Here is a 27,619-nt window from a genome sequence, read left to right as displayed (position 1 = left end):
TGGTGAGCAACAAAAGAGGCCACAGACAAGCAGTACTGGAAACGGTTTTTAATCATAATTAAATACACTGATTGAGTCATAGTAAGATCGGGCTTCCAGTCTTCCCCCAAGCTTCCTGGGGCTCAGCTGCCCAGAGCCCCTCCAGGGGTGCAGTTCCGGCGGGGGCCAGGCCCAGCAGCACCAAGGGTACCAAGGGCTGCGGTCACCGCCCCACCGCCAGGGCCTCGGCTCTTTGCTCTGGAAAGGCGATGTCAAAGATCTCGCGGTAGTGCTCCACGAAGTGCACCTCCAGGCCCTCGGTGATGAAGGCGGCCAGATCGTAGAAGTCTTTCTTGTTCTCAGCTGGCAGGACGATGCAGGTCACCCCAGCACGCTTGGCCTGGGAGGGAGGGGGTGGCTGGTCAGTGGAGGAAGGAGGGCTGGGCAGGGAGCCAGACTCCTGGTGCCCGCCCTGCCTTGCAGGGATGAGGAAAACAGGCCCCAGGTACTATCATCAGCCTCCACTCTGGCAGCCTGGGGAGCAGGGCTCAGGCTTCTACTCAGGTGCTCACAGCCCAAATGCTCCCAAACCCCAGGTGGGCCTGGAAATACATGCAGTGTGATGTACATGGTTTCTTAGGTCAATCACAGGACCCATTGCTTTACATTTTGAGGTTTGGCACCTAAAAGTGCATAGGAGCCGAAAGTTCCCACACTGTATGACCTGTTCCTCAGCCTGACTGCTCCTTGGGGGATGGGGGTTCCCATGTGCTGCTTTAGGGATTGGTGGCCCATGGAAGCTCCCACTCTACAGGTGAGGAAAGCAAGGCCCACACACCCTGCCTGGGGTGTCTCCCTCACCAGAGCCTCTGGGGACCACTCTGAGATACCAGGGTGGAGCATATGAGGGCCAGAACCAGGGTGCCACAGTGAGGTGTGTGGGGGCTCCGAGACAGTGGGGCTCCATTAGGAATCCCTCAGCCCAACGGGAAACCCAGGATAAAGGGCTGCCTCCACAGTCCAACCTACACACCAGGGGAGACCAGGCTCTACCACTGTCTCCTGCAGCCACATTCTCGGTGCTCAGCCACCCGGCAGAGATGGAGACCCCAGTCTCAACCTCAAGGAAGGAGCTGAGATGGGCTGGATCAACCACTGCTGGGCGAGGGGTGGGGAGTCAGGTTGTCAGCTCAATAGAGGCTCCAGGCCAGGCAACCCTGGGTCCAACCTTAAGCCCAGAGAGCCTCACTTTCCCCATCTAAACTCAGCCTGTCACCCTGCCTTTTCCCCTGGAGGTGAGGTCAGCCCTGAGTGATGGCTGTGATGGCCATACGTTGTCCGGGTCTCTTGCTGAGCCGGTGCAACACTCACCGCGATGGTCTTCTCCTTGATGCCGCCCACAGGCAGCACTTTGCCTGTGAGGGAGACCTCACCCGTCATGGCCAGGTTCTGCCGCACTGGCCGGTCCAGAGCCAGGGAGAGCAGGGCCGTGACGATGGTGCAGCCGGCACTTGGGCCGTCCTTGGGGGTGGCACCCTGCGGGGAGACGGGCAGGTGGGCAGGGAGCCTGGCAGGCATGCGACCCAGGGCGAGGGATCAGGATGGGCCTCACCTCAGGCACGTGCAAGTGGATGTGCGAGGTCACCAGGAACTTGTTGGAGGCGTCATGCTGCATCAGGAAGGCCCTGGCGAAAGTGTAGGCGATGCGGGCGCTCTCCTTCATCACCTCCCCCAGCTGGCCCGTCACCTCCAAGCTCCCATCCTTGTCCCCCTTGTCACTGTCACTGTCTCTGTCCCTCGGCCGTCTCAGGGACGTCTCAACAAACAGCGTGGAGCCTCCTGGGGACCCGAGGGCAGAGCCATGAACCAGGGCAGCCCCAGACTCCAGGACAGCTGCCCCAACCACCTGCTCAGCACTTCCCAGTAAAGTTCCTTACACTGCTCATCCCAGCCTAGAACCTCCTCACTCCCAGTGCTCACACTGTCCCTGCAGCCACCTCCTCGGGGCAGCAGGTGGTGCTGCAGGAACAGACCTGGTTACACAAAAACCTGAAGACAGTACCTGCCTGCCACAGAGCCTGCAGGCTCAGGAGCACAGCTATCTCAGTACAGCCCAGATCGTCAGACTCCATGCCCTCAAGCCTACTTCCTCTGACACCCCCTGCCTGCCTGCAGACCTGCATCTCAGCTAGACAAGCCCCTGAGCTGCTCTCCCACCACACTGCAGCTCCCAGACCCCAGGGCCAGTGGGCACAGCGAGGCCACTTGGACAGGGTTCCCCGAACCCTCTACCCAGAGCTGCCTCTGCAGCTGTGAGGGGCTCTCCTTCAGGCAAACCTGAAAACCAGGAACTCAAAGCTCACGGCACTGCTGCCACCTCAGGGTCCCCGAATCAGCCCTGCGCACTCCTACCAGCAGGGAAGGGCATTCAGAACACCCCACGGTGAGCACGCCCACCTCTCCTGGAGGTGCAGAGGCCACTCACCCATGGCCGTCCAGGCCAGGCCCATGACCACGCCAGGCGGCGTCACGTCATACATGCGCTCCACTGTGAACACCGGCTTCCCCACGAAGTCCTGCAGGTTCTCGGGCGTCACCTCCACGAACTCAGCCTCACCACTGACAATCTTGTAGGCAGACTTCCGTAACACCTGTGTGGGCACGGTGGGCTGGGGGGTGGCCAGGCCATAGGACCCTCCCGTCCCCAACCTGACCCCAGCTCATCTCTACTCACGTTCTAACTTTTTACAGTTTGTAAAGCACACATGACCTAAAACCATCTGAGCCATTTGTAAGCAGACAACTCGGTGGCAGAAGTGCACAGGGGCTCACGTCCAGCCATCCTTCCAGAACCCCCTGGTCATTAAGCACTCACTCCCCGTTCCCCACCCCCAGCCCTGACCCTACCATCTGCTTCCTGTCTGTGGCTGTGACTCCTCTGGGCACCCACTGTGGCTTGTGTCCCCTGTCTGGCTGGGCCCACTTTAGTCATCACAGCCCCAGGCTCCATTCGCTGCTGGGCAGGCAGCTCACCTTCTCCACCTGCTTCTGCAGGTTGCGGACACCGCTCTCCCGGCAGTACTGCTTGATGAGGAGGGTCAGCACGTCGGACGACAGCTTGGCCTTGCTCTCATCCAGGCCACAGAGGGCACGGGCCTGAGGAACCAGGTACCGCTAAGGGGAGGAGGAAAGCCGCCGTCAGGACCCCCAGGGCCTCTGGGACCCCCCGCCCAGCCTTCCAAGACCCCTGGCTGGGTAGATGAGGTCACTGAGGTATACCCTGGGCCTGCCCTGACGAGCCCCTGTCCACTGGAAGTCATCCAGCAATGACAGGGTGTCAGGGAGGCTGCTCCAGGAGGCCATGCCTAAGCCAAGACCCAAAGGGTGAGGAGTCAGCGAGGCCAGGACCTGAGGTGCAGGGAGCGATCCTGGCGGGTGCCAGGATCCTGAACAGAGGGCTTGGGACCTGCAGACACTGGCCTGCCACCTCCACATGCTCCCAAGGCTCCAGCCTCTGCCCAGATCTGACTCCTGCCCTCCCTCCAGGTGCCATCGTAGGTGCCTCTTCCTCCAGGAAGGCCTCCTTGATCCCCTAAACTTGCTCTTCATACTGAGACTGGTTAGTAGCTGCTGCCCAGTACAGGCAGGGATGGGGAGCAGGTCACAGGCTCCAAGGTCACTCCTGCCACACAGCAATGGCTGGACAGTCAGTCCTGAACACTGACCACAGGCCCAATGCATCCCATAGTCCTCATCTTCCTCCTCCTTCAGGGCCTTGAAGGAAGCCCTCCACCCACTCCGCCAAGCCTGCCCCTCCGCTGTCCCGTCAAGTCTCCAGGCTGGGGGGAGTCCAGCACCCCTGCCACCACCTCAGCCAAGAGCTCTTTTTCTCGCCGCCCACCCTGCCAGGGGACACAGAGACTGGGAGCCAGCTCCAGTCACAGCTGCAGAAGGCTCAAGGGGACGAGTTCACTCAAGCCCATTCTAAAAAGAGAACGCTACGTGAGGAATACAGTCCGCTGGGAAGGAAGCCTGGCTTTGCTGACTGCAGGCTAGCGAAGCTGCCACACCCCTGGGCACCAGAAGGGAAGGACTCCCCACCCAGAAAAGCTTCTTACCACAGGTGCAGGCAGAGGCCTGAACCTTGGGTGAGCCTGGGACCAGGAAAAGGCCAGGCAGGTGGTCGCAGAACTGGGAACCACAGCCTCCCTGTAAGGCCCACAGCTGCGAGTGACCGGGCCTGGACACCAGCCACACGTGTGACATTAAAGGCGGGGGCTTCCTATCAGACCTGAACTCAGGACCCCAAGACGGGGTGGGGCCCTGAGGCCACGGGTGGGGCCGTGCTGTGTTCAGCACTGTGCTTGCAGAGGTGGCTCCTGCTCTGGTTCTACGGCCTGCGGTGCTGGGACAGGAGAATTCCCACACAAGCGCTTCCAGGACCCGTGGGCCTTCCCAAGTGACAGGGACAAGAAGAGCAGCCCTTCTTATTCAGGAAAAGCCCCTTCCAGAACACTAAGAATAGCAAGGTAATTATTAGCATAGCTGGCTGGGGGCCAGAAGAACCAACCGAGAAACTGGAGGGACAGGTCTCTGCCCCCAGGGAGGGAAGGGCGCTGGGGGCTAATCACACACAACCAAGGATCCGATCAATAACCTGAGAAATGGGTCCTTCCCTACTCCTTGCCCCAGTGTCTCTTTTTTGGCTGTTCCCTGGTTGAATCCTTTATAATAAACTGGTAACAGTGAATAAACCCATTTCCTGAGTTCTGTAGGCTGTTCCAGCAAATTATCAAACCGAGGAGGGGATGGTGGGAACCCCTGACTGACACCTGGTCAGTCTGAGGTAGGAGAGGCCAGGGACTTGGGGCCTGCATCCAAGCTGGGCGCTGGGCTCTGCTCTGACCATTGACCCTGGGTCTCATGCTATTCCTGGATGCCAAGTCAAGACCACACTGACTCACAGGCCCCAGTGGGAACCGGCAAGCGCAGGGACCCCACCCCCACGCCTCAGTGTCAGAGGCGTGACTGGCAGGAACGGTTCACACCGGCCTCATCTGCTTCTCGTCATCCCGCCCCATCCCATCTGTCCCTCTGGCACGAGAGCCCCTGAGCAGTACCCTGAGCTCTAGCTAAGGGCCTGGCCCCAAGGGAGCACCTGGCTATTTCCTGAGCCCAGGGCCGAGCTGTGGGTGTGTCACCTCAGCAATGGCGAGCTTCTCCTGGGCCACGTAGCCTGACACGTTGATCATCTCCATACGGTCCCGCAGTGGCTCGGGGATGGTCTCGGTGATGTTGGCCGTGCAGATGAACAGCACCTGGGGGTGGGGCCATGAGGTGCGGGGGAACAGGGTACACATCCATCCCCCCTGGCCCAGCCCCGGGCAGGACACGCACCTTGGATAAGTCCACGGGCACGTCCAGGTAGTGGTCCAGGAAGTTTGCATTCTGCTCAGGGTCCAGCAGCTCAAGCAGCGCAGATGAGGGGTCGCCCTGGTAGCCCCGGCCGATCTTGTCCACCTGAAGGGGCAGGAGTGGGCGGGGGTATTGGCCCCTGTCCTGCCCCAGCACCTGCTCACCAGACACCCCAATGGGAGACAGAGCCAGGGGTCAGGGCTGGGGAAGGCCGGAGTAGAAGGAAGAGCAGGGGGGCCGGCACGACCACGAGGCTGGGGCAGGGACGGCGCCCTCCAGGGCAGGGGCGCCAATGTCAGGAGACAGCCTGGGAGCAGCAAGGCCACCCCGTGACTGGTGCCATGGAAACCGCAGGGACCATGATTTCACCTTGAACACAGACTCCGTCTGCTCAGGGCCACCTGGAGCTGGGGGCCAGGAAGTCCCAGGGCCCACGTCCAGCCTCGGGAAGGGGTGTGCGCCCAGCCAGGCCCAACCCCCAGCCCCACGCACCTCGTCTATCAGGACCAGGGGGTTCTCCGTCTTGGTCTTCTTCAGACACTGGATGATCTTGCCCGGCATGGCGCCCACATATGTCCGCCTGGGGAAGAGGGCAAGGCGGGGCGGTGGGTGCCCCAACACCTGGGCTAGCCACACCAGTGCCTGAGGCCCAGCTCCCTGGAGCTCGGAGACACCCATGTGAGACACATGGGCGCCCCCGAGAGCCGCCCAGAGGAGACACAGGCAGCGTGGGGGGCCCAGCAGAAGATAAATGCTTCCGTGCTGAGCAGGTGGGCAGAGAAGTAGATCACCCGGATGCTGGAGGGTCCCTCCCCCAGCTCAGGCAGGAAGTGCAAGGAACAGGTTCACAGCCAAGTCTCACTCAGACTCATCCCCCTAGATAGCAAAACCCAGCCTGCATGGCCTGACTCAGCAAAAGGAGAGAGTGGGGAGCAGTTGGGGCCTGTGGCAGCAACGTCTCCAATGCCTGGGTCCCCGGGGTCACCAGGCCCAGGGCCCAGCCGGCACATGCTTTCAGGAGGACTGCTGCCAGGAAGACCTGCAGGTCCCAGTGTCCAGGACTGTCCGTGTTTTTAGAAAAACCAGAAAAGTAATTTAGACACAGATCTAACCCTTCTTTGAATACCACCGGATAAAGGTATGCTGCAAGTCAGCTCGGAGCAGACACTCATGTATCTGTTGTGCTTGTGTCTCACTGAGCCAGGCTTTTCAGAGACCCACCCTCTGCAGAGGCCAACAGGGCGGGAAGCCCTGGAACACAACACACACAACACCCTGAACGTCCCACTGAAGGGTGCCATGCAAGGACCAGGTGGCTGTAAGAGCCTGCACACAGGGAATGCCAGCCCCCGCTGTGCCTGACAAGGGAGGAGAGAACCAAGACAGGCCCTGAGTCTTCACCAGGGAGACCTCCCACTCTAGTGCGCAGGCCTGAGGCCACGACACAGCTCCCGAACTTCGGCCAGTGCTGTGGGGAGCTGAGCTGGTGGGATGTGAGCTGGAACTGTGCAGCTGTCTACTGGCACCCCGGCCAAGAGGCTCTCCCAGTGACTGAGAAGCCGAGATTTTGAGCAAATGTTTGAGCACCTTGATCGAGCTGGGCCTGAAGTCAATAAACACCTTTTCAGTTACCTACTCCTGTGTGCAGTTTGCTGCTTGTCCCCATCATGATACCAGAGCAGGAACAGACCTAGGAAAAGGCAGGCTGACAGGAGGAGAGGTGAGCTCTGGGGGCGGGGGGGGACGGACCTACCTGTGCCCCTTGATCTCGGCCACATCTGTCATGCCTCCAACACTGAAGCGGAAGTACTCCCGGTTCAGGGCACGGGCGATGGAGCGGGCGATGCTGGTCTTGCCCACGCCCGGGGGCCCATAGAAGCAGAGGATCTTGCCCTGGGTGGAGCCCCGGAGCTGGCTGACGGCAATGAACTCCTGCGTGCAGAGGTGGCTGCGTGAGGCAGTGCCGGACTTTCTGAAGAGCAGGGGGCCCACCTGGCCTGAGGCTCCCCATGGCTAGGAGCGCCTGGCCTGGAGGCGCCAAGCTGACCAGACTGGTTTGTCACAGGGAGGGACAGCCTGTGGCACCAACAGGACAAGTAGGCGCCGGGGGATGTAGGGACTGACGGGGGTGACCCCAATGCCAGATGCCCTCAGCCAGATGCCTCTGTCCCATTTCCTCCTCTCACGAGCGTTTTTATCCCCCTGCTGGATCCAGGAGCCCTGGGCGGCCCCTGGCACCTCTGAGCCACTCCAACACTGGTGCCTCAGGCCCCTGCTGACACCACTCCAGCCCTGCCACAGCCAAGCCCCTCCCAGAGCCCAGACTCACAGGGGGCTCCTCCGGGTCTCCCCAGCTGCACGGGGAGTCCTGGGTCCCAGGCAGGAGGCCCTGGGCCTGTGCGAGGGTGTGGGCGGGGCTTGGGTGGGGCCTCACCAGGATGCGCTTCTTGACGTCCTCCATGCCGTAGTGGTCCTCCTCCAGCACCGCCTGGGCCCGCGCCAGATCTAGGTTCTCGTTGCTGTGCTTGCCCCACGGGATGGACGTCAGCCAGTCCAGGTAGTTGCGGGTGACGCTACCATGGGACAGGTGAGGGCTGGTGAGCAGGCCCTGCGCACCACCTGACTCCCCAGCTGCACACCCAGGCACTGCGACCCAGGTACCCAACACTGGAGCTGCACAGAGTGCGCTCGACAGGCCGGCCTGCCTCACCTACTGCTCCAGGCAGACACCGTGTGTTTTATACCGTGAAGGTCTGTACTAACTCTGCTTCAGCAGGTGATAAAGTACTTCTTAATTAAAGCACGTAACATACTTTTTCCTTTTTTTAGACAGAATGCAATTGCAAACTTAAACTACAGTATGGGGTAAACATAACTTCTACACTCAACAGGGAAACCAACAAAATTCACATGACTCACTTTCCTGCCGTGAACCAAGCCTGCAGTGTCCCGAGGTCTGCCTGTGTGGGTGCAGCTCCTGGCCCAGAGGCTCAGTGAGCATGGGGACAGCTCAGAGTCCCACAGCTCAGGAGGGGCCAGCGATGAGGACAACCTCACCCAGCGCAAGTGGGGAAACTGAGGCCTGGAGCTGTGAGCCAGGGACAGAGGAACCCCCTCTCAAGGGGCCTGAGGAGGAGCAGGCAGGAAGGGCAGTCAGAGGAGGAGCCAGACAAGAGAAGCAGAGGTGGGAGAGACGCTCTGAAGAAGGATGGGCTGGGAGCAAGGAATGTTTCCAAGAAGCTGGAAGAGGCTAGAAACAATTCCCCCAAGGCCTCCAGAAGGAACCCATCCTTCTCATCACACCAGAAGTGAGGGTCTCTGCCTCCAGACCGGAAGAGAAGTCGATGCTGTCTGGGGCACTACGTGTGTGGTCCACCCTGATGTGAACGTGGGGAATGTACTGCTGCCCCAGGGAGAGGAGCTGGGAGTGTCTCTGGTGTACAGGTCTGCGGCATCTGGGGAAACCAGGGAGTTCCAGGGTCCCTGAGCAAGAGACCAGACCTCACCAAACACCCTGATCAGACAGGGGCCTAACACAGCAGCCCGGGAAGCCCGCCCCTCTGAGGAGCTGTCCCACACAGCTGTCCCGGAGCAGCGCCCAGGTAGAGTCAGAAGCATCGCATGGTCCCCTGACCCCTTAGCAGCCACCCTGACCCCCAGCGAGCGTGCACAGGAGAACAATGGCCAGGCAAGAACAGGAAGACACTCGTTTTCTGACTCTCAAAGCTGCCAGAGGAGACCAGGGGACAGAAGGTCAGGGGAGGGGCTGGCCGCAGGGCACTGGCCCTGGGAACTCCTGGTCCTGACGGGTGGCACGGGCTTGCAGCCCAATGTCCCTGGCTTCAAATCCGTCCCCATCCACCAGCCCAGGGGCAGGGGCACTGATTTAACTTCTCCAAGCCGCAATTCCTTCATCTGTCAAACAAGTGCGACAGAGACCCGGCCCCTGCAGGGACCACATGAGAGGACTGAACACATGTGGTGACAGGAACATGCCCGAGGGCCCCCCACCGTCCTGGCCTTCCAGGGTCAAATCCTGGCCCCCACGCCAGGCCCCTCGGCACTTGCTCACTTGAACTCGGAGGAATGGTTGTCCAGCAGGCCCAGCTTGCTCAGCTCCTCGTCCACCACGTCCATGACGTGCTTGGGGACCACGAGCTCCTTGAGCCGCTCACGGAACTTCTCCTCGATGGCATCCTTGTCATCCTTCTCCAGGCCTAGCTCCTTCTTGATGATCTTCAGCTGCTCCTGCAGCAGGTACTTGCGGTGTGTCTGCTTGATCTTCTCCTCCACCTATAGGGCCCAGGCCACTGTCAGACCAGAGGAGGGGGCCGAGGCCCGGGGGCCTGCCACATCCTCGGGACCCAGGAGACAAACCTGGGACACCCAGCCTCCAGTGGCCCTCACCTTCAACCTGGAGTCCCCTGCACACGGGTCTCGCGATAAGTGACCCCAACTTCCAGGGGAGGAAGGGATCCGCCCTTCAATCCTGGTTACAACCAGGGAAAGCCGGACCTGATGCCAGCATGTCCCCCACACTCATCAAAGCGGTGTCACCCTCTACAAGCTGACACAGCAGGACACAGGCTCAACACTGGCACCTGCCCCGGGACATGCTGCCCTGCACTTTTGCATGACAGCTGCCTTGTGGCTTTTCCAATAAAAGATGTAATACAACTTTTTTACCTAACACAGAATCAAGGGATATGATGGCCTATGGTGGAAATGAATCTCAAATAAGAGTATCTGCATAACTAATTCACTTTGGTGTATAGCAGAAACTAATACATCACTGTAAGTCAACTATACTCCAGTAAAAATTTTTTTAAAAAACTAAATGATAAAAGTGACCTAAGTCTGGAAAAGGGAAACGGACAGTCCAAGCAGCCAAGGTAGGCCTCCACCAGCCAAGTATGGGGAAAGTCCCTTCAACCTTTCCCAGGCTGCCTCCCAATTTCTAGGTTTCGCCCAGAGCTCCCTGGACAGTCAGGGGACCTCTCACTCTGCACACAGCTCCTGGCCCCAGTGTGATGTTGCCATGGGTTCGCAACCTCTGCTCACCTCCCGGCCCAGGCGCTGCTGCAGCTTGCTCAGTTCAAACTCCTTCTTGAGAAGGGACAGGGCCTTATACAGCCGCTTTGGAATCTGCCAAGAAAGGGAAGATCATGTGTGCAGGCCGAGGGTTGGGGGACAGGGGAAGCAGGGCACAAGAAGTAAGAGCCCTGGCGGGTGGACAGGCCACGCCTCCTCAAATCCGAGAGGCCGGCCCCCTCGGACCCAGGGCTCCAGCCACACCCTGCGGGCCTGCAGGCTGTGGGGACGAGGACGTTGGCAGAGGCACTGCTTCTAATGTTGAGTGTGGGGACAACCCAAACACGCCACCCACTGAATGATAGGCACCACCCAGGAGGATACCGCGCGGCCATTACCAAGGACCAGGGGTCGGGGGCAGATGGAAGGAGGCAGGCTAACGTGAAACCGCCCAAGAGCAGCAGCCAGTCAGGGAGGCCCCCGGCCGCACTCACGTTGGTCTCCTCCAGGACTTCCTGCAGCTCGTGGGACTCGGCCCCCGTCAGCGCTGCGCCCATGTCGCTCAGGTAGATGGGGTTGTCCACCACCCTGTGGCCGGCCTGCATCATCTGCAGCACTGACTCCCTGCAAGGGACCCGGGCGCTGCACCAGGCCGCCAACCGCCAAGGCAGCCACCCTCCTGACACGCCCTCCCATCTGCCGACGGCTGAAGCATGAAGCTGCTCCCCCGACCCGGGCTGCCTCAGAGCCCCTCGAGCAGGACATGCCCAGGCTAGCCTGGCCTCCAGGAGAGAGCACACAAGACCAACCTGTAGAGTGGGTTCAAGGCGATGATGTCCCTGATGGTCTTCACGATCTCCGCAGTCAGTGCCTAGTGAGCAGGGAAGCCCCAAGCGTGGGTCACCAGACCAAAGGGAGCTGCAGCCCCTGGGCCCCTCCTCTCTGCGCTGGAGCCAGCTCCTCCACAGCAGCTGAGGCCCTGGCCCACCTCCCACCTGCCAGCAGCTGGCTCCTCCCAGGACTCCGGGGGAACACGGCCCTCTGCCCCCCGACACCCTCGCACTCACCTTCACCTCCTCCGTCACCTGGAAGTCCTCGTGGACCACATTCTCCACCTCCACCATGAGCACCTCGCCGGCGGGGCTGCGACCAGGCCCCACCACCACCTCCAGCGGCCGCTTGGTGGCCCCGTCCTCTTCTGCCTCTTTCTTGCCCCGCTTGGGCTTCTTGCGCAGCTTCTGCTTGTTCTCGCCCTCGGGCTCCTCAGGCTCCACCTCCAGCTGTCGGTTGATGTGAACCCTGAAGACGGGAGGAGGGGGTAAAGCCACCACCAAGGTGGGGTGGGGGGATCCTGCCTGCACACTCCTCCACGGTGTCCATGGCTGAAGGGCCTGCTGGGCCCAGACCCCTGCAGCCACCAGGCCTGAGGCTCGCCGCCGTCTCAGAACCCAAGAACCTCCACCCTTGGACTCCAGCCGACCCATCCATTCCAACACCTACTGCCCTCCGGGAAAGAGGAAGCCAGTGGCAGCCCACCTCCAGGGTTCATCCAGGACTCTGCCTGCCCCTCCCCCAGCCTCCAGCGCACCCCACAGTGGCTCCTGCACACCGTTCAGGTTCAAGGGCGCCTCCAGCAAGAGGCTCTCCCTGACCTCTCAATGTGAAGGCCAGCCCCACCTGCACAATCACCCAGCACCGCCCTCCATTTTTGCTTCCCCCACAAAGCACCTGCCACCACCATCAGAATTCAGCTCGTGACCTGTTCTCCCCACTCGGGGTGAGCTCCCCAAGGTGGGTCCCTCACCTGCTGCTCCACTCACACCCGAGGGCCCGGCAGACAACAGGCCGGGTGCCACCGCTGTGCTGGCTCGTTGCTACCCGGCAGGCTAACAGCACTCTCTAAAAGAGCAGGCCTGAGAACTACCAGGGGTGCAGACTCAGCGCCCGGCAGACACCACCAGGGTGCACAGAGAAAAGGCGGTGGGGATTTGGTGAGCCCTGGGGCGACCTGGCTTCAGAGGCCAGCAGGACTCATTCTACAAGGCACCCTGCAGGTGAGCAGGGCAGTGAGGAGCTGCCCGTGTCTTTATTAATTCTGGTTGCACCTTATTCTGTTTCTCCTGCACCATGACTCCTCCCAGGAGACAAAGGTGCAGGCTCTTTCCTAAAACAGACTTAACACGAAGACGGGCATGGGAATCAGTGCAGCCACCTGGATGGTCCACAGATATGCTGCTGACCCAGGCTGTTTCCCAGGTGCGCTCTGCAGGGTAAAAGAGAAAAGGACTCCATGGGACTTCCCTGGTGTCCAGTGGCTAAGACTCTGCATTCCCGATGCAGGGGGCCTGGGTTTGATTCCTGGTCAGGGAACTAGATCCCACATGCTACCACATAGAGCCAGCAGAGCCAAATAAATATATTTTTTTTAAAGACTGTAAGAAAAAAGGACAGAGGGCTCTCAAGTCAACAAAACCCCCACCAGCATCTTCAGTAAGAGGCTTTTCTGAACACTTACAACCTAATGGCTAGGGACCCTGAAAGGTCTCTCACACGCACAGGATCACAGGACATCTTTGGGAGACCAATGTTCCCTGGAACACGTGAACAACTAGTCTATTCCTTTCAGCTTCAATCCAGCTCATCTTATAGGTTTTTCTTAATTAGCCATAATAATACAGAGGGTTAGACTGGGCTTACAGATGTATGCAGCCCTTCAGCAGAGTGGAGGCAGGGGTACTCTGGTGAGTGAACAGCCTCAGCCTGGGGCTTCCCTGGCGGTCCAGTGGTTAACACTGTGCTTCCTCTGCAGGGGGCCTGGCTTCCATCCCTCGTCGGGGAACTAGATCCTGAATGCCATGTGGCACAGTCAAGAAAAACCCCAACCAACCAAAAAACCCCGCAACCTGCCAAGTTGAATGGAGCTGCAGACATGGGCACCAGGGGGATGGCAGGCCAACACCCAGACATGGGAGACATGGCAACGTGCCAGCTTCCATTTTGTGGTGCTTTGTGGACTAATAAGCGTGAGAGATGGCTTCTCCCTGACCACCCAGAGTACTGCTTTAAGAGAAGGGCCCTGAGACTGGGGATGGGGACCCACCTCCAGCTGCGGCCACTCCTCCCGTCCCGTCCCCGCACCTCCGGTGTCCCATGACGATCATGCGCAGCTTGTCCCCCAGGTCCTGCATTTCGTGGATCTGCACGAACGTCCCCGTGTGGTAGATCTCATCCAGGTTCTCAACCACGTCAGACTCATTGCTGAGGGAGAGGGACACGGGGCACATGGGCACAGGTGCTCTGGCTCTCTCAGGAGCAGAGAAGCACCCATCCTGGCCTTGACCTCCTGGCTCCCACTGGCACTCTGGGATGCAGGGTCACCGCACACAGGCAGACAGGGCCACATGGAACCTGGCCTTTGGTTCCATACTGCCTCTTTCGGAGCTGGCCTAGAACGTGCCTTCTGACTCTGAAGTGGAACTAAGTCCTACCCAGAAGTGAGGCAGATGAGTCCTGAGCCCCCACACCTGCCCACCTAGCTCTGCTCTGAAGTGGCCTTGCCCTGGGCTGACACCACGGGTCCCTGAGGTTAATTTCCCCCTACCTGAACTACACACAAGGCTCAGGGCTCGGGGCGGAATCTTAGCCCTATCTAAAAAAGGATGCTCAGCTCTTGGTCTTGTCTCCCGTAGGTTTTGCTAGGTTTGTTTCAGGTCAAGGGCCAGAGGTCTAGGCTACTCTACCGATCGGGCTCTGTAGGGAGCTACACTCCAGGGTGGTCTCAACAAAAGGGTGAGGGGGAAATTACACTTACTTGTCATCTTTCTTTAGAAAGACACCGGCATATGGCTGGGCAAGGCGGACTTTCCTCCTTAGCAGCTCAACCAGCTTCTTATTTTTAACCTAGTATGACAACCCCAAAGTGAAACACAGTGGGTTTTTCTGGCTGATATTTTGACAGCAACTCTAGCATTTTCAGTGTTACACTCTGGAGATGCACTGATCTGATCCAGCGCTAACCTACATGGTCCAAGAACTCCTGAACCAAAAAGAAGAGAGGACGGGCGTGGAGAATGGAATGGGGCAGTGCAGGCGAGCTGCACTCCTTAGATTTTTTCCCTCTTGCTAAAAGGAAAACTCAAAGGAGATGAACAGCCAGAGCCAAGAAACTGATTTCACATCCCCTTCCCAGAGCTGGTTCTGCGGGGAAATGCCTTGGCTTGAGAGTCTAAACCCTCTGCTCTTGTCAGGAGGACAACGGTAAATGTGCATAGCTCAACTGCGACACACTCCACAGGCTAATTTTCATGGACAGTTATCCCAATCCCATCTATATCACATATAATGACCATCCGACCCCGGCCCCTCAATCACAGCGCATTCTCATGTTGTTTTATTGGCAGATAGAGGGTTCATGTTTCCCAGGAAACAGCTTCTGGGGAGGAGCACAGATGTCCTTAGGGCTCAAACGATTCCCTTCAGGTCCCAGGCCAGACCTGAACTCAACTTAATGACCCTTAAACTTTGGCACGAATCAGAATCACCTGGAGGCTTTTTTTTTTTTTTTTAAGAACAGACGGCTGGGCCCCAACCTCTAAAGTATCTTATCTGCTGGGGGCTGGAATGGGCCTGGGATTCTGTATTTCAAGGGAGCTCCCAGGGGATGCTACTGTTTCAGGGACCAGACTTTAAGAAGCAGTGCTAGCTCACTCCATGACCACATGGTACGGGGATTCCTGACACTCTAGAGGCATTCTTTCCAGGATAAAGGCCCAGGACATCCATCAGGAGGGTACCTGACCCACCCAAACTTAAGAGTCACTGGCCTACACTCAGAGGCCACTGATGAGGAGACACTACTGGGGCAAGTTAGCCACAGACAGGGTCAACTTCACCATCAAGAGTAATCCCAACTTTACTAACAAGTTCAGATTTACTTATTAAGCACTCTGGAGGTTCCCAGTTTCTCCTCTGTTAACAGCTGACTGCTGCATCTCTATTTTGACCACACTGCACAGGATTATCGGAGAAGGCAATGGCAACCCACTCCAGTACTCTTGCCTGGGAAATCCCATGGATGGAAGAGCCTGGTAGGCTACAGTCCAAGAGTCGGACAGGACTGAGCAACTTCACTTGCAAGCACTGGAGAAGGAAATGGCAACCCACTCCAGTACTCTTACCTGGAGAATCCCAGGGACGGGAGCCTGGTGGGGCTGCCGCCTATGGGGTCGCAGAGAGTCAGACACAACTGAAGCGATTTAGCAGCAGCAGCACAGGGTTATAGTCTCCTGACCAGGGATCAAACCTGTGCCCCCTGCGTTGGAAGCACCTGGTCTTAACCACTGGACCACCAGGGGAGTGCCCTGGCCCTTGCATCCTAACGCCTGGCCCCTCCCTTTGGCAGGACTCCTTTTCCTTATTTGCAAGGTAACAGCAATAGAACTGGAGGAGAAAATGGCAACCCCACTCTTGCCTGGAAAATCCCATGGACAGAGAAGCCCAGCAGAGCAGTCCATGGGGCAGCAGAGGGTGTGACACAACTGAGTGACTGAGGACAGCAATAGAAATACTCCATGTGAGCTCCACAAGCTGGCCTCACACCATCTGCATCAACTCCTAGAACCCTCTCGGCTTAGTCCTAGGCGGGCAGACAGTGTCTCTTGAAAGAATCTTATCCCTGCTTGGGCACTGGGATAGGAGGCAGGTGCCACATTGCAAGGCTGAAGGGACCATATCTGCCAAACAGTCCTGGCCCAAGAGGCCTGGAGGGTAGAGGACAGCTGGCAGTGGGAGACAAGGATGAAAAAAAGACCCACCAAGGGTCGTCTCTGAGGTGTCAGAAGCACACCATGGAGGAAACAGCAGCCACTTCTTATGAAGCCGTAGGAAGCACCAGCTATGTTTCTAAGTCCCCTACACGTGACCTCATTTACCACCCATCACAGCTCTAAGAAATGAGGGATTGCCCATTTCACAGATGAGGCAATGGAGGCCCAGAGAACAGCTTGCCCAAGGCTATCAAGCTGGGGGCAGAGGGACCAGGATGTGAACCCCCAAGGTGTGGCCTTAGGGCCTGCCAGTAATCACTATTTAACATTAGAGAATGCCCTTGGAAGGGCAGCTCAAACGTACGCAATCAGCAGTTCCAGGGTGGGGATGTCTTTCTGTCCCCCGCTTGCTGGCTGAATGCTGTCCCTCTGCTTTCCAAGGGATCCCTGAGATTTATGCAGCAAAGATGGGAGTGTGAGGGGAGGAGGGTGAATGCAGACAAAGCTGATTCATTGGATGACCTTGCTTAGACAGTTAACAGATAACCTCCTCCACAGACTTGTTTCCACATCATGAAAGAAAAGATGGGGGTGGGGAAGAAAGCAGACATTCAGGTTCTTCCTATTCTAAAAACTCAAGGTCTGGACTTCCCAGATGGTCCAGTGGTTAAATATCCACCTACTGATGCAGGAGACGCAGGTTCAATCCCTGGTCCGGGAAGATCCCACATGCTGTGGGGCAACTAAGCCCGAGCGCAACTACTGAGCCCACACTCTAGAGCCCGTGCTGTGCAACAAGAGAAGCCACTGCAGTGAGAAACCCTCAAAAGGCAACAAAGCGTAGCCCCTACTTGCCTCGACTAGAGAAAACCTGAGTGCAGCAACGAAGACCAAGCACAGCCAAAAAATAAATTAAAAAAAAAAAAAAGCTCAAGTTCCTTGCACTCTTGCTTTCTATTACATCACCCCGGTCCACTTGCCCCACCCCCTAAGCCATGGCTCTTACTCTCTTCCACCAGAATGTAAGTTCCTGAGGCAGAGGGCTGTGTCTAACTTGTTCTGCTGAATCCTCAGCCTGCTACATGGTAACAAGTCAAGAACACTCTGCCTGACTGCATTGCTCAGGCGTGTCCAATTCTTTGGGACCCTATGGACTATAGCCCAACAGGCTCCTCCGTTCATGGGATTCTCCAGGCAAGAATACTGGAATGGATCCTCCAGGGGGATCTTCCCCACCCAGAGATTCAACTCACGTCTCCTGCAGTGTAGGCGAATTCTTTACCGCTTCGAGGCACCCTGGAAGCCCAAAGAACACTCTACTGAATGAATAAATCCCTGACAACATCCTCCGGCACCTTCCTCCTAAAATTCCTCTACAATTTCTCGCTCAATCATTTTCTGTACTACTAATGACCTCCCGATACAGAATTAACTTACTATTCTTATTTATGCCTCTCTAATCCCCGCTGGAACCTAAGCTCCAAAAGCAGGAATGTGTGTCCGTTTTGCTCACTGCTGTGTCCCTTAGTCTTACAACCGCACCTGGCCCATGACCTCGATGAACATATAATGAAGCTATGAGGAAGGCAGATAGCCCTGGGGGAAGAGTGTCACAAAACAGCTACCGAGACCCGCAGAGAAGTGACTGAGCGGCAAGACTGTTCTGATCCTTCCCGGCACCAAATTTCTATGACTGGGAGTCTATTGGACAATCCTAAGCTCACTGGATTCAACTTTCCTGCAGGGAACTGAAAGGAGAAGGACTCTAGCTCAAGTTCATGGAGCTAGTGCTGGGAAGACTAGTACTTGAACTCCAGGCCTTGGAGAAGCTTCGCTCCTGGAAAAAGTTGCTGGGGTATGAAGGTGGTAAATGATCCCTCGGTCCAACCCGCGGCTTGCAGACATGGGGAAACGGAGGCCTACGGCGGGGCGCTCATTACCTCAACAATCTTGATAAAGCGCGGGAACACTGGGTTGCGAGTAACGGCGATGAGCGGCAGGTGCGGGAATACGTCCGGGATCATCATCGGCGTCAGCGCCGTTATGACAGGGCCCTCCCCGCCGCCCGCGCTGCCTCCCACGCCCGAGGCCCCGTCCTCCGCGCCGCCCTCGGAGGCATCCTCGCTTCCCGAGAAGGCGCCGCCGCCGCTGCGGTTATTCGCCTCCCAAAGTCCCCGCCAGTGGCCCGCGGCCGCGGGGCTTTGGCCCCACAGCGCCCAGGGAGGCGAGGCGTCGCAGGCCCTCTGGCCTCTGGGCAACCAAGCCTTGGCCGCAGTCGGCACCCGCCCCCCGGCGGCGGCCAGTAGCGGCCGCCGAAGCGCCCAACACCTTGCAGCTCCCCACAGCCGCACACAGCCTGTGCCCCCCGCCATGGCCGGGCCATCCTGGCGGCGCGTAAGACTTGCGTCATTTCCGTGGGCCTGGCTGGGGCGCACGTGACGACCGGCGCGTGTCTGGGTACCCGCGGGAGGGGTGGCCGGAAACGGATGGCTGCGGGGGCGGGACATGGAAGAGTGGAGGCGGGGCCTACACGGCGCGGAGCTAGAAATTTTCAAGATACCTCGTCACATCCATCTTTTCCGATCTCCTAGCCAGCATGCTTGAAGTGTAGTGTTGGAGAAGACTCTTGAGAGTCCCTTGGACTGCAAAGGAGATCAAACCAGTCAGTCCCAAAGGAAGTCAGTCCTGAATATTCATTGGAAGGACTGATGCTGAAGCTGAAGCTCCAATACTTTGGCCACCTGATGCGAAGAACTGACTCATTGAACAAGACCCTGATGCTGGGAAAGACTGAAGGCAGGAGGAGAAGGGGACGACAGAAGATGAGATGGTTGGATGGCATCACTGACTCGATGGTCATGAGTTTGGGCAAGCTCCGGGAGTTGATGGACAGGGAAGCCTGGCGTGCTGCAGTCCATGGGGACTCGCAAAGAGTCGGACACGACTGAGCGACTGAACTGACCTGAGCCAGCGCGTTCAAGCCTCCTTCGAATCACGGGGAGGGCTGTGGACACGAATGATGGCCCTTGAAAGAGAAAACCGTGGCTACAAGCGCAGCTTCGGGAACGAGTGGGGCAGCCTAGTCCAAACAGGTTTAGGAACTTGGGTGATATGCGCATGCTCAGACTCTGGACGCGTCACGATTGGTGGATTCGGGTTTCCCGGGAGACGCTAAGGGAGTGCTGAAAAGGTAGATTGCCTATGGGCGGCCGTGTGCGCATGCCCAAGCTCTGGGGGCGGGGCTTGTTGTGAAGGTCGGGTTCGGGCTTTCTGGGGAGCAAGGTGCGCATGCCCAGACTGTGAAAAGACACCCCGCGGCAGTTGAGTCTGCGTATTGGAGACAACGCCGGAGCGAGATGCTGGTGTTAATGCTGGTGGTGGCGACCACCTTTCGGTTCTGCCCGCTGGTCAAAGCTCAGCCGCTGTGCCGGTGGGGCTGCCCTTCCGGGCCTGGGGTACTGCCAGGGGTCGGGGATGGGGCAGACTCATCTCTGGGCGCAAACTAGGAAAGATGCTCCGCTCCCCAACCTCACTGAGGATTCCCAGTTTACTTGATACCCACTTTTCTCTCCCACCTCATGCCTTCCAGCCCATCACCAAGTCCTCCCATTGCCACTTAAAGACTTTAGCCTGATTCTGATGCCTTCAAGCCACCTCCGCCACCACTACCCTGGGCTGTGCTTGGCAGCCAAAGTTGTTTGTAAACGAATCTGACCATGTAATTCCCCTTCCCTGTGGCACCCAGCATAAAAACCAGTTTCCTTGTGCAGCCTTCATTTCCTCGCATGGTCTGGCCCAGGGTTCCTCAACAGCGCTGCTGACATCTAAGGCCAGATCAATCTCTGGGGTGGGACCGTCTTGTACATTGTAGGATGTTGAGCAGCGTCCCTGGCCTCCACCCACTCAATGCCAATAGTACCTCGTTCCCCAGACTTGACAGTCAATCAAATGTGTCTAGGCATCACCAAGGGTCCTCTGGGGATGTGACAACCACTGATGTCGCCCCTGCCCACCCCTGAATCACTGCTTCCAGGACTGCTTCCAGCCACCGGTCCCTTGAGGAACAGGGGAGACTCGGCGCCTGCTTCTCCCTCTGCCTGGGACGCTTTGCTTCCGGATTTTTCTCCGTGACTTCTTTATTCAGATAGTACTTAAATAGTACACTGCTTTATTTAAAGACCCCCTCTCCCCCTATAGACTTCCCTGGTGGCGCAGGTGGTAAAGCATCTGCCTACAGTGCAGGAGGCCCGGGTTCGATCCCTGGGTCGTAAAGATCCCCTGGAGAAGGAAATGGCAACCCACTCCAGTATTCTTGCCTGGAAAATCCCATGGACGGAGGAGCATGGTAAACTACAGTCCATGGGGTCGCAAAAAAGTCAGACAGGACTAAGCGATTTCACTTCCCTGCACTTCTCTCCTGTAGCTGCTGCTTCTATAAATCACTAACTTCTGTTACACCTATTTTTTCTTGTTTGTTGCTGTCACTAAGATATTAACTCCATGGGGCATTGACTGTTTCTGTGATTCACTCCTTGCCCAAAATGTTTTCATTTCAGTAAATGTTAGATTAGCGAATATCATACATGAGGTGCCACAGGCACTGGACAGATGCTAAAGCCCAGTTTCAACCCTCAGGGAACTCCTGCCAGTAATAAGCTGTACATTCAGAGGGCCCTGTTTAACGATGAAGTAGAGAATGTATTTCTGGTACATACTCCCATTTGATCACTGCAACAATTTCATAGCAGAGTGATTCCTTAACCTTACTTTATAGAAGTGAAAACATATGCAGTAAAATTAAAAAGACACACTTGCTTTTAATAGGGCAGTGGGGAGTAGGACTTTCAGGTGAAACTTGCTGGCTGGGTGTGTCTCAAAGTCTGCAAAGATTGGTACCATCCAATCCTCCCATTTCCCCACACTGGTTCTCAAAGTGCAGTCCTGAGGCAGTAGCATCAGCGTTACCTGGGGATTTGTTAGAACTGCAGATCCTTGAATCTGCTGAGACTCAGCAGTGGAGCCCAGAAATCTACAGTTTATCAGGACCTTCATGTGCTTCTAACTCACATGCAAGACTGAGAACCTGCTGTAGATGGCAGAATCTTTTTTTTTTTAATTTAATTTTTGGCTGTGCTGGATCTTCGTTGCTGCAGGTGGGTTTTCTCTCTTTACTGAGAGTGGGGGCTACTCTTCACTGATGTGCACAGACTCCAGAGCCCGGGCTCAGTAGCTGTGGTACCTGGGCTTAGTTGCTCCCTGGCATGTGGAATCTTCCCAACCCAGTGATCAAACCCATCCTCTGCACTGGCAGGCAGACTTCTAACCACTGGACCACCAGGGAAGTCCCAGTTTACTTTATCTGCTGTAAACTGGACCAACATTCTCCCAGCCACCAACAACTTCCCATCCCCCTAGCCAGAAACCACCCCCTCAAAATCCAGGAGTATTTCTAATCTGGAGTCAGTCTGGAAATGACCCGTGATGAGCTCTGAGGAATTATGTCTCCATTCTTGCCTATGAATAAGTCTCTTTCCAGGTGAGGAAGGCTCACTGTTTCATCAGATTCTCCAGGGGCTCCCATAATCCTACAAGCTTCAAGAACTGGTACTGCACCATTAACCCAGAGGAAACCTGGTAGGAGTCACGCTGAATACTTAGTAAATACTGACAGGTATTTTCTTGTCTCACCTCTAGTATTCACACGTTGAGGACAGGAAAGGTGTTTCCTGTTGAAGAGAAAATACAAGGGGTATGTGTCTGGCAACCCACTCCAGTATTCTTCCCTGGAGAATTCCATGGACAGAGGAGCTTGGCAGGCTACATTCCATGAGTTGCAAACAGACACGACTAAGCAACTAACACCTTATGTGGCTCCATGGGCTTCCCAGGTGGCTAAGTGGGTAAAGAATCCGCCTGCAATGTAGGAGACACGGGTTCGATCCCTGGGTGGGAAAGGTCTCCTGGAGGAGGGCATGGCAACCCACTCCTGTATTCTTGCCTGGAGAATCCCCATGGATAGAGGAGCCTGGTGGGCCACAGTCCAGGTAGTTGCAAAGAGTCTAGAGATGACTGAAGCAACTGACCACGCACACAGATGGCTCCATAGTTAACATTCATTCTTCACTTTTATTGCTGGATCAGAACGAGTATTTCCTAGTATTTCTTGGGTGTCAGTGTTGTGGGCGGCATAGAATATTACTTTATCTAATCCTTACTATTGCCTTTTGAAGTAGGCAGTAACCTCTCCCATGTCACTAAAAAGCTATTAATAATTGAGATGAAGTAGATAGAACACAGGACTGAGCGACTTTCACTTTCTTTCACTTTCAGACAGAACGAGGGCTAAGTGTCTTTATTGAATTTGAAGTTGCCCACTAGGGAACTGTTCCATGTTGCCCACTAGGGAACTGTTTTCATCAGGTGTTTATTAGGATTAATAGGGATTAAAAATTTGTGATTCTCTTTCTAGGACCGCCTGTATTTTTCATCTGGGAAAACTCACTTGATTAAGCATCCTTGTAAGAAAACCCTAGCCCTGTATCTAGGGTAAGATATCGTTCCTTTCTTTTTATCAAACCATTACATTCACCCTTGTTCTTTGATTACACAAACATTAAGAAAAAAGACAGCTCAGTCCTCTGTTGCTAGATGCTAGCCTATAGGGAGTCCACAGTTGGGGTCCAACTGGAGAGCCAGAGGTGAAAAGATCACTAAAATAATTACAGTACAGCTTGTCACAGAGGCTTGATATAAGGCAGTTATGAACAGTGCCATTCACAGTAGAAATGGAAACTTTAAAATACACAGGAATTAACTCAGTAACTCCTCTCTGTTTAAAACCATAAAATTCTTTCAGAGGCGGGCAAGAGAAAGAGATCTGGGTAAGGAAACAATATACCATGTTCATGCATGGCCTTTGGCCTCTTAAAAGTTACCTGCCTAAGGGAACATGCTGTTTCTTTTTTTCTGTCACATTCCTGACATGAAAGCCTTTACTTTAGTGGGATGAGAGTGAAATAAAGGACGAACCTGAAGTTCATCCTCAGCAGAACAAGCCGGGACTTAATGTACATTTCATATAATTTTATTTTTGATGCAGTCACACTTTTCAACTAATGTTATTTCAAGAAGTCAAATAGCCATGCTATAGAGGTTTACTCATGCAAAAATAAATAGATGAGCAATAGCTAAATAGACAATGATAGATAATGGTAGGTAGACAGATAGATAAATAAATCTCTGGTTGCTTGTTAAAGGAATTTTATTTGAATGGAACATTTTTTAAAATGCCTGACATTGACTTTTTTTCCTAATTGAAACCTTTTATTGTTTATTTCAGAAGACAAATTTTTCTCACAAAGGACAACTTTGAGAGTAGTCTCATCCCGTTTTCCATCCCTACGTCAATGCAGGTAGTTATGTTGTTGAACCATCTGAGAGATGCTTGAAATAGTAAATACTTAGGGTTAGATATAGGGGCATCCCTGGTGACACAATGGCAAAGAATCTGCCTGCTAATGCAAGAGACACAGGTTCGATCCCTGGGTGGAAAAGATCCCCTGAAAGAGAAAATGGCACCCCACTCCAGTATTCTTGCCTGGGAAATCCCATAGACGAGAGGAGCGTGGCGGGTTTCATTCCATGGGGTTGCAGAGAGTCCAGCACAACTGAAGTGACTGAGCAGGCACACGGGTTAGATATAGCTGGGAACGCCGTGCACATACTACTGTGGTTTTGTTAGTTTGGGGACTTAAAGGCATTGAGAGTACTTTCCAATCTGGAAGGAGTGTTAATTCTGTTCTGCCCTTACTACCAAAACAGATACTTCTTTTTTCCCTTAAAAAAGAATCAGGTGTCTTCCAAGAGCTCTTTATAATTGGTTTCATGATACATGACATGCACTGATTTTAGGACCTCCCCAAATTACTGTCAACCAAAACAGAAAAACCTGTACCCTCTCAGTAGCTGTCTTGAGAAATCTGATGGTTGGCACTTATACTCCAGAAGGTTCTACCATCTGTTAAAATATTCATACCAGTTTTTCTGATAGCTAAGTGAAAGTCGCTCAGTCGTGTCCGACTCTTTGTGACCCCATGGACTATATAGTCCACAGAATTCTCCAGGCCAGAATACTGGAGTGGGTAGCTGTTCCCTTCTCCGGGGGATCTTCCCACAACCCAGGGATTGAACCCAAGTCTCTACCAGCTGAGCCACCAGGGAAGTCCAAGATTACTGGAGTGGGTAGCCTATCCCTTCTCCAGCAGACCTTCCTGACCCAGAAATTGAACCAGAGTCTCCTGCATTGCAGGCCGATTCTTTATGGGCTGAGCTACATGGTAAGTCCCAGTTTTTCTGATAAGTGACACATTGATCAGTTATATTTATCCTTCATTATTGATGCATTAGGCTTTATCCTCAGAAAAGGTCTTTTAAAAAATATTTGTGTACCATAATTTCTGTAACCATTCATCTGTTAATGAACATCTAGGATGCTTCCATGTCCTAGCTATTGTAAAAAGTGTTGCAACAAACATTGAGGTGCATGTGTCTATTTCACTTATGCTTTTCTCAGGGTATATGCCCACTAGTGGTATTGTTGGGTCATATGGTAGTTCTATTCCTAGTTTTTAAAGGAACTGCCATTGTGGTACATATATACAATGGAATATTACTCAGCTATATAAAAAAAAAAAGAACACATTCAAGTCAGTCTTAATGAGGTGGAGAAACCTAGACCCCCATTTTACAAAGTGAAGTAAGTCAGAAAGAGAAAGACGAATATTGTATATTAATGCCTGCTTATGGAATTTAGAAAGATAGTACTGATGAACCTGTTTACAAGGCAGCAATGGAGATATAAACATAGAACAATACGTCGAGTCTTGCTTGCAGCAGGTGGGATCTTTCATTGCAGCACGTGGGCCTCTCTCTAGCTGCAGCAAGCAGGTTCTCTAGTTGTGGCCCACAGGCTTAGTTGCCCCATGGCATGTGGGATCTTAGCTTCCCCAACGAGGGATCAAACCTGGGTCCGCTGCATTGGCAGGCAGATTCTTAATCATTGTGCTGGCAGCAAAGTCCTCGCAGAGAAGGTTCTGATATGCGAGGAGATGGAGTGAATTTGGGTACTCCCAGGGACACCCAACACTAATACCAACCTCCCAGTTCCGCTTTCAGCTGATCCCCAGGATGCATAGTTCCCAGTATCTAGGACCCCAAACAACTCTCGCTGACCTAAACATTCCTGGGATGCCTGTTTAGAAGTACTGCTTTCTGAATTCGATGTTTGAAAAGCTGCACGTACTGATATCGTGGTATATATCATATTCTTAGGTTGGCACACCAGAAGTGACGTCAGCACATTTTGCTGGTTCAGTATTGCTGTTAGTAGTGAATCAAAAAGTCTATGTTTATGATTATGAAGCCAACTTCTGGACTGCATCTACAGGTATGCGTATTTTGTAATTTTTAAAATATTAATTTAGCTGCATTGGCTCTCAGTGGCCAAGCTTGGGATCTTTAGTTGCGGTGCATAAGGCTTCTCTGTGGTTATGGTGCACAGGCTTAGTTGCTCTGCAGCAAGTGGAATCTAGTCCCCCAATCCGGGATCAAAACCATGTCCTCTGCATTAGAAGGCAGATTCTTAACCATGGACCACCAGGGTAGTCCCTATATTTTGTATTTTTTAAAAACTTTGTTTGCGCTTGGCCAACATCAAAGAAAAGTTTCGGAAGTTACAGACAGTGCTGCTACTTGGACATCAGTCCCTGGACATTACACGGTCCTTTTTTTTTTTTTTTTTTTTGGCCATGCTGCACAGCTTGAGGGATCTTAGTTCCCAGAGCAGGGATTGAACTGAGCCCCAGGCAGTGAAAATGACCAGTGATAACCACTTGACCACCAGGGAATTCCCTGCGTGATCCTTTGTGATTCAGTGAGAGTTGGGCTAAGCCCCGATCCCAAGGATTGGGGACTGAGTGTTTCCATTGGAGATTGTGGTGACAAGCCACAAAAACCTGCTCTTACTGACTGGAACAGTAAGAGGATTCAGCAGAAGTTGTGATGGTGAGGAAATCAGGGAGGACCGGGGAAGGCAGAGGATGGGTCCAAGATGCCTGAGTGGGGTGCTTATACAGTCCCATAAATGTCACCTTCAGGACAGGAAACAGTGGAGAAGCCCAGGCTTTAAGGACAGAGAAAGCGAGAACCCTGGTGGAGGAGGCAAGGAGATGGGGTCCAGTGAAGAAAAGGGAGATAGTACTTTCTAGAGAAGAGGAAGGACAGACAGAGATGGCCTGTCCCTTCCAGGGAACGAGGACAGGTGCCCCCGTTGGTGAGAAATGGGTCAGTACTCGGTTTCTTAGGCCCGGCCCTGCTGACACTAGGGATGTGGCATTCTCTGGGTGGGGTGGGGGGAAGCAACTATGCCCCCACCCACTGGATGCCAGGACCCCCACCTCCAACTGAGTCCTGACAACAAGCATGTCCCCAGACATCACCCAGTGTCTCCTGGGGGTTGAAATTCCCTTAGTGGAGAACCACTGGCGTGGTATACTGCCATCTTGCAATCTGTTATCCTTCTGCTCCGCTTGTATTCCTGGTGGTGAAAGATTGTGATTCCCGCTCCCTCCAACAAGACGGAGCCCCGCAGTCCATCACCACAGCGCCTGCGGGGTAGCTTGCTAAGCTCTGGATGGAGAGTCAATCACAGCACCCCGCTCCCCGCTGGAGGGAAAGAGAAGTACAGGAGAAGAGCCGCACCTTGCCCTGGTCTCTGGCTTATGTGTCTCATCACTGTGTTTCAGGCTGTCCCTCCAGGAAGTGACTGATTGATGATGGTTAGTGATTGACAGCTAGAAGGTTTCAAGCCCGGTGGCTGAGGTACCATGCAAACACAACATAAATGGCCCACAGAGAATATATAACCCAAGTGAAGCCAGGCGGCTTCATCTCATCAAAGGGTCACATTCAACACAAATACACATCTGCCTCCAAGACATCAGCTGGCCTACTCTTTTTTTAAAAAAATTTACTTACTTGGCTGCACCAGGTCTTAGTTGCCACATGTGGGATCGAACCTGGGCCCCCTACATTGGGAGTGCAGAGTCTTAGCCACTGGACCACCAGGGAAGTCCTTAGGCCCATTTTTTTTTTTTTTAATCCATTTATCTGTCAACAAACACTCAAGCTGCTTCCATGTTTTAGTTATTGTGAATAATGCTGGTTTGACCATGTATATACTGCTTTTAATTCGCGGGAAGGTATGTACCTGGAAGTGGAATTGCTGGCTCATATTTCCCCGTTTTTGAGGACCCTCCACACTGGCCACACCATTTTGCATTCCCACCAGCAGTGCACAAGGGTTCCAAGTTCTTTGCCTTTGTCACCGACACTTGTCTTCCGATTCTGTCACGGTAGCTGCCCTAATGGGA

At 54.6% G+C, this 27,619-nt stretch overlaps 2 protein-coding genes across 3 annotated transcripts in view; one reads left to right on the top strand and one right to left on the bottom strand.

Annotated features, from left to right (window-relative positions):
- Window positions 1-57: 57 nt before the first annotated feature.
- LONP1 (lon peptidase 1, mitochondrial) lies at window positions 58-18,562 on the bottom strand. Of its 2 annotated transcripts, XM_068981520.1 has the most exons (19): window positions 18,431-18,562; window positions 18,131-18,244; window positions 14,237-14,325; window positions 13,564-13,683; window positions 11,493-11,724; window positions 11,235-11,296; window positions 10,920-11,049; window positions 10,456-10,539; window positions 9,467-9,687; window positions 7,829-7,967; window positions 7,148-7,326; window positions 5,887-5,974; window positions 5,377-5,499; window positions 5,181-5,297; window positions 3,013-3,153; window positions 2,465-2,630; window positions 1,592-1,818; window positions 1,351-1,515; window positions 58-379 (listed from the first exon to the last, which is right to left on the bottom strand). In XM_068981520.1, exons 1-19 carry the CDS (start codon window positions 18,560-18,562, stop codon window positions 203-205), a joined length of 2,706 nt encoding a protein of 901 aa, XP_068837621.1. In that variant the 3' UTR covers window positions 58-202. The 2 variants fall into 2 exon arrangements, with proteins under 2 accessions (XP_068837621.1, XP_068837619.1); XM_068981518.1 differs by having other exon boundaries at window positions 18,131-18,562.
- Window positions 18,563-19,546: 984 nt separating this feature from the next.
- CATSPERD (cation channel sperm associated auxiliary subunit delta) overlaps window positions 19,547-27,619 on the top strand; it is a 38,910-nt gene continuing 30,837 nt past the window's right edge. The window contains exons 1-5 of the mRNA XM_068981003.1: window positions 19,547-19,620; window positions 21,885-21,939; window positions 22,660-22,736; window positions 23,530-23,602; window positions 25,521-25,635. Coding sequence (XP_068837104.1) covers window positions 19,547-19,620; window positions 21,885-21,939; window positions 22,660-22,736; window positions 23,530-23,602; window positions 25,521-25,635 — 394 coding nt within the window. The remainder of the gene's footprint in view (window positions 19,621-21,884; window positions 21,940-22,659; window positions 22,737-23,529; window positions 23,603-25,520; window positions 25,636-27,619) is intronic.

This window comes from Capricornis sumatraensis, chromosome 9 (genome assembly GCF_032405125.1).
Source record: "Capricornis sumatraensis isolate serow.1 chromosome 9, serow.2, whole genome shotgun sequence".
Classification (NCBI taxonomy): Eukaryota; Metazoa; Chordata; class Mammalia; order Artiodactyla; family Bovidae; genus Capricornis; species Capricornis sumatraensis.
This window is presented reverse-complemented; position numbering and strand designations above follow the sequence as displayed.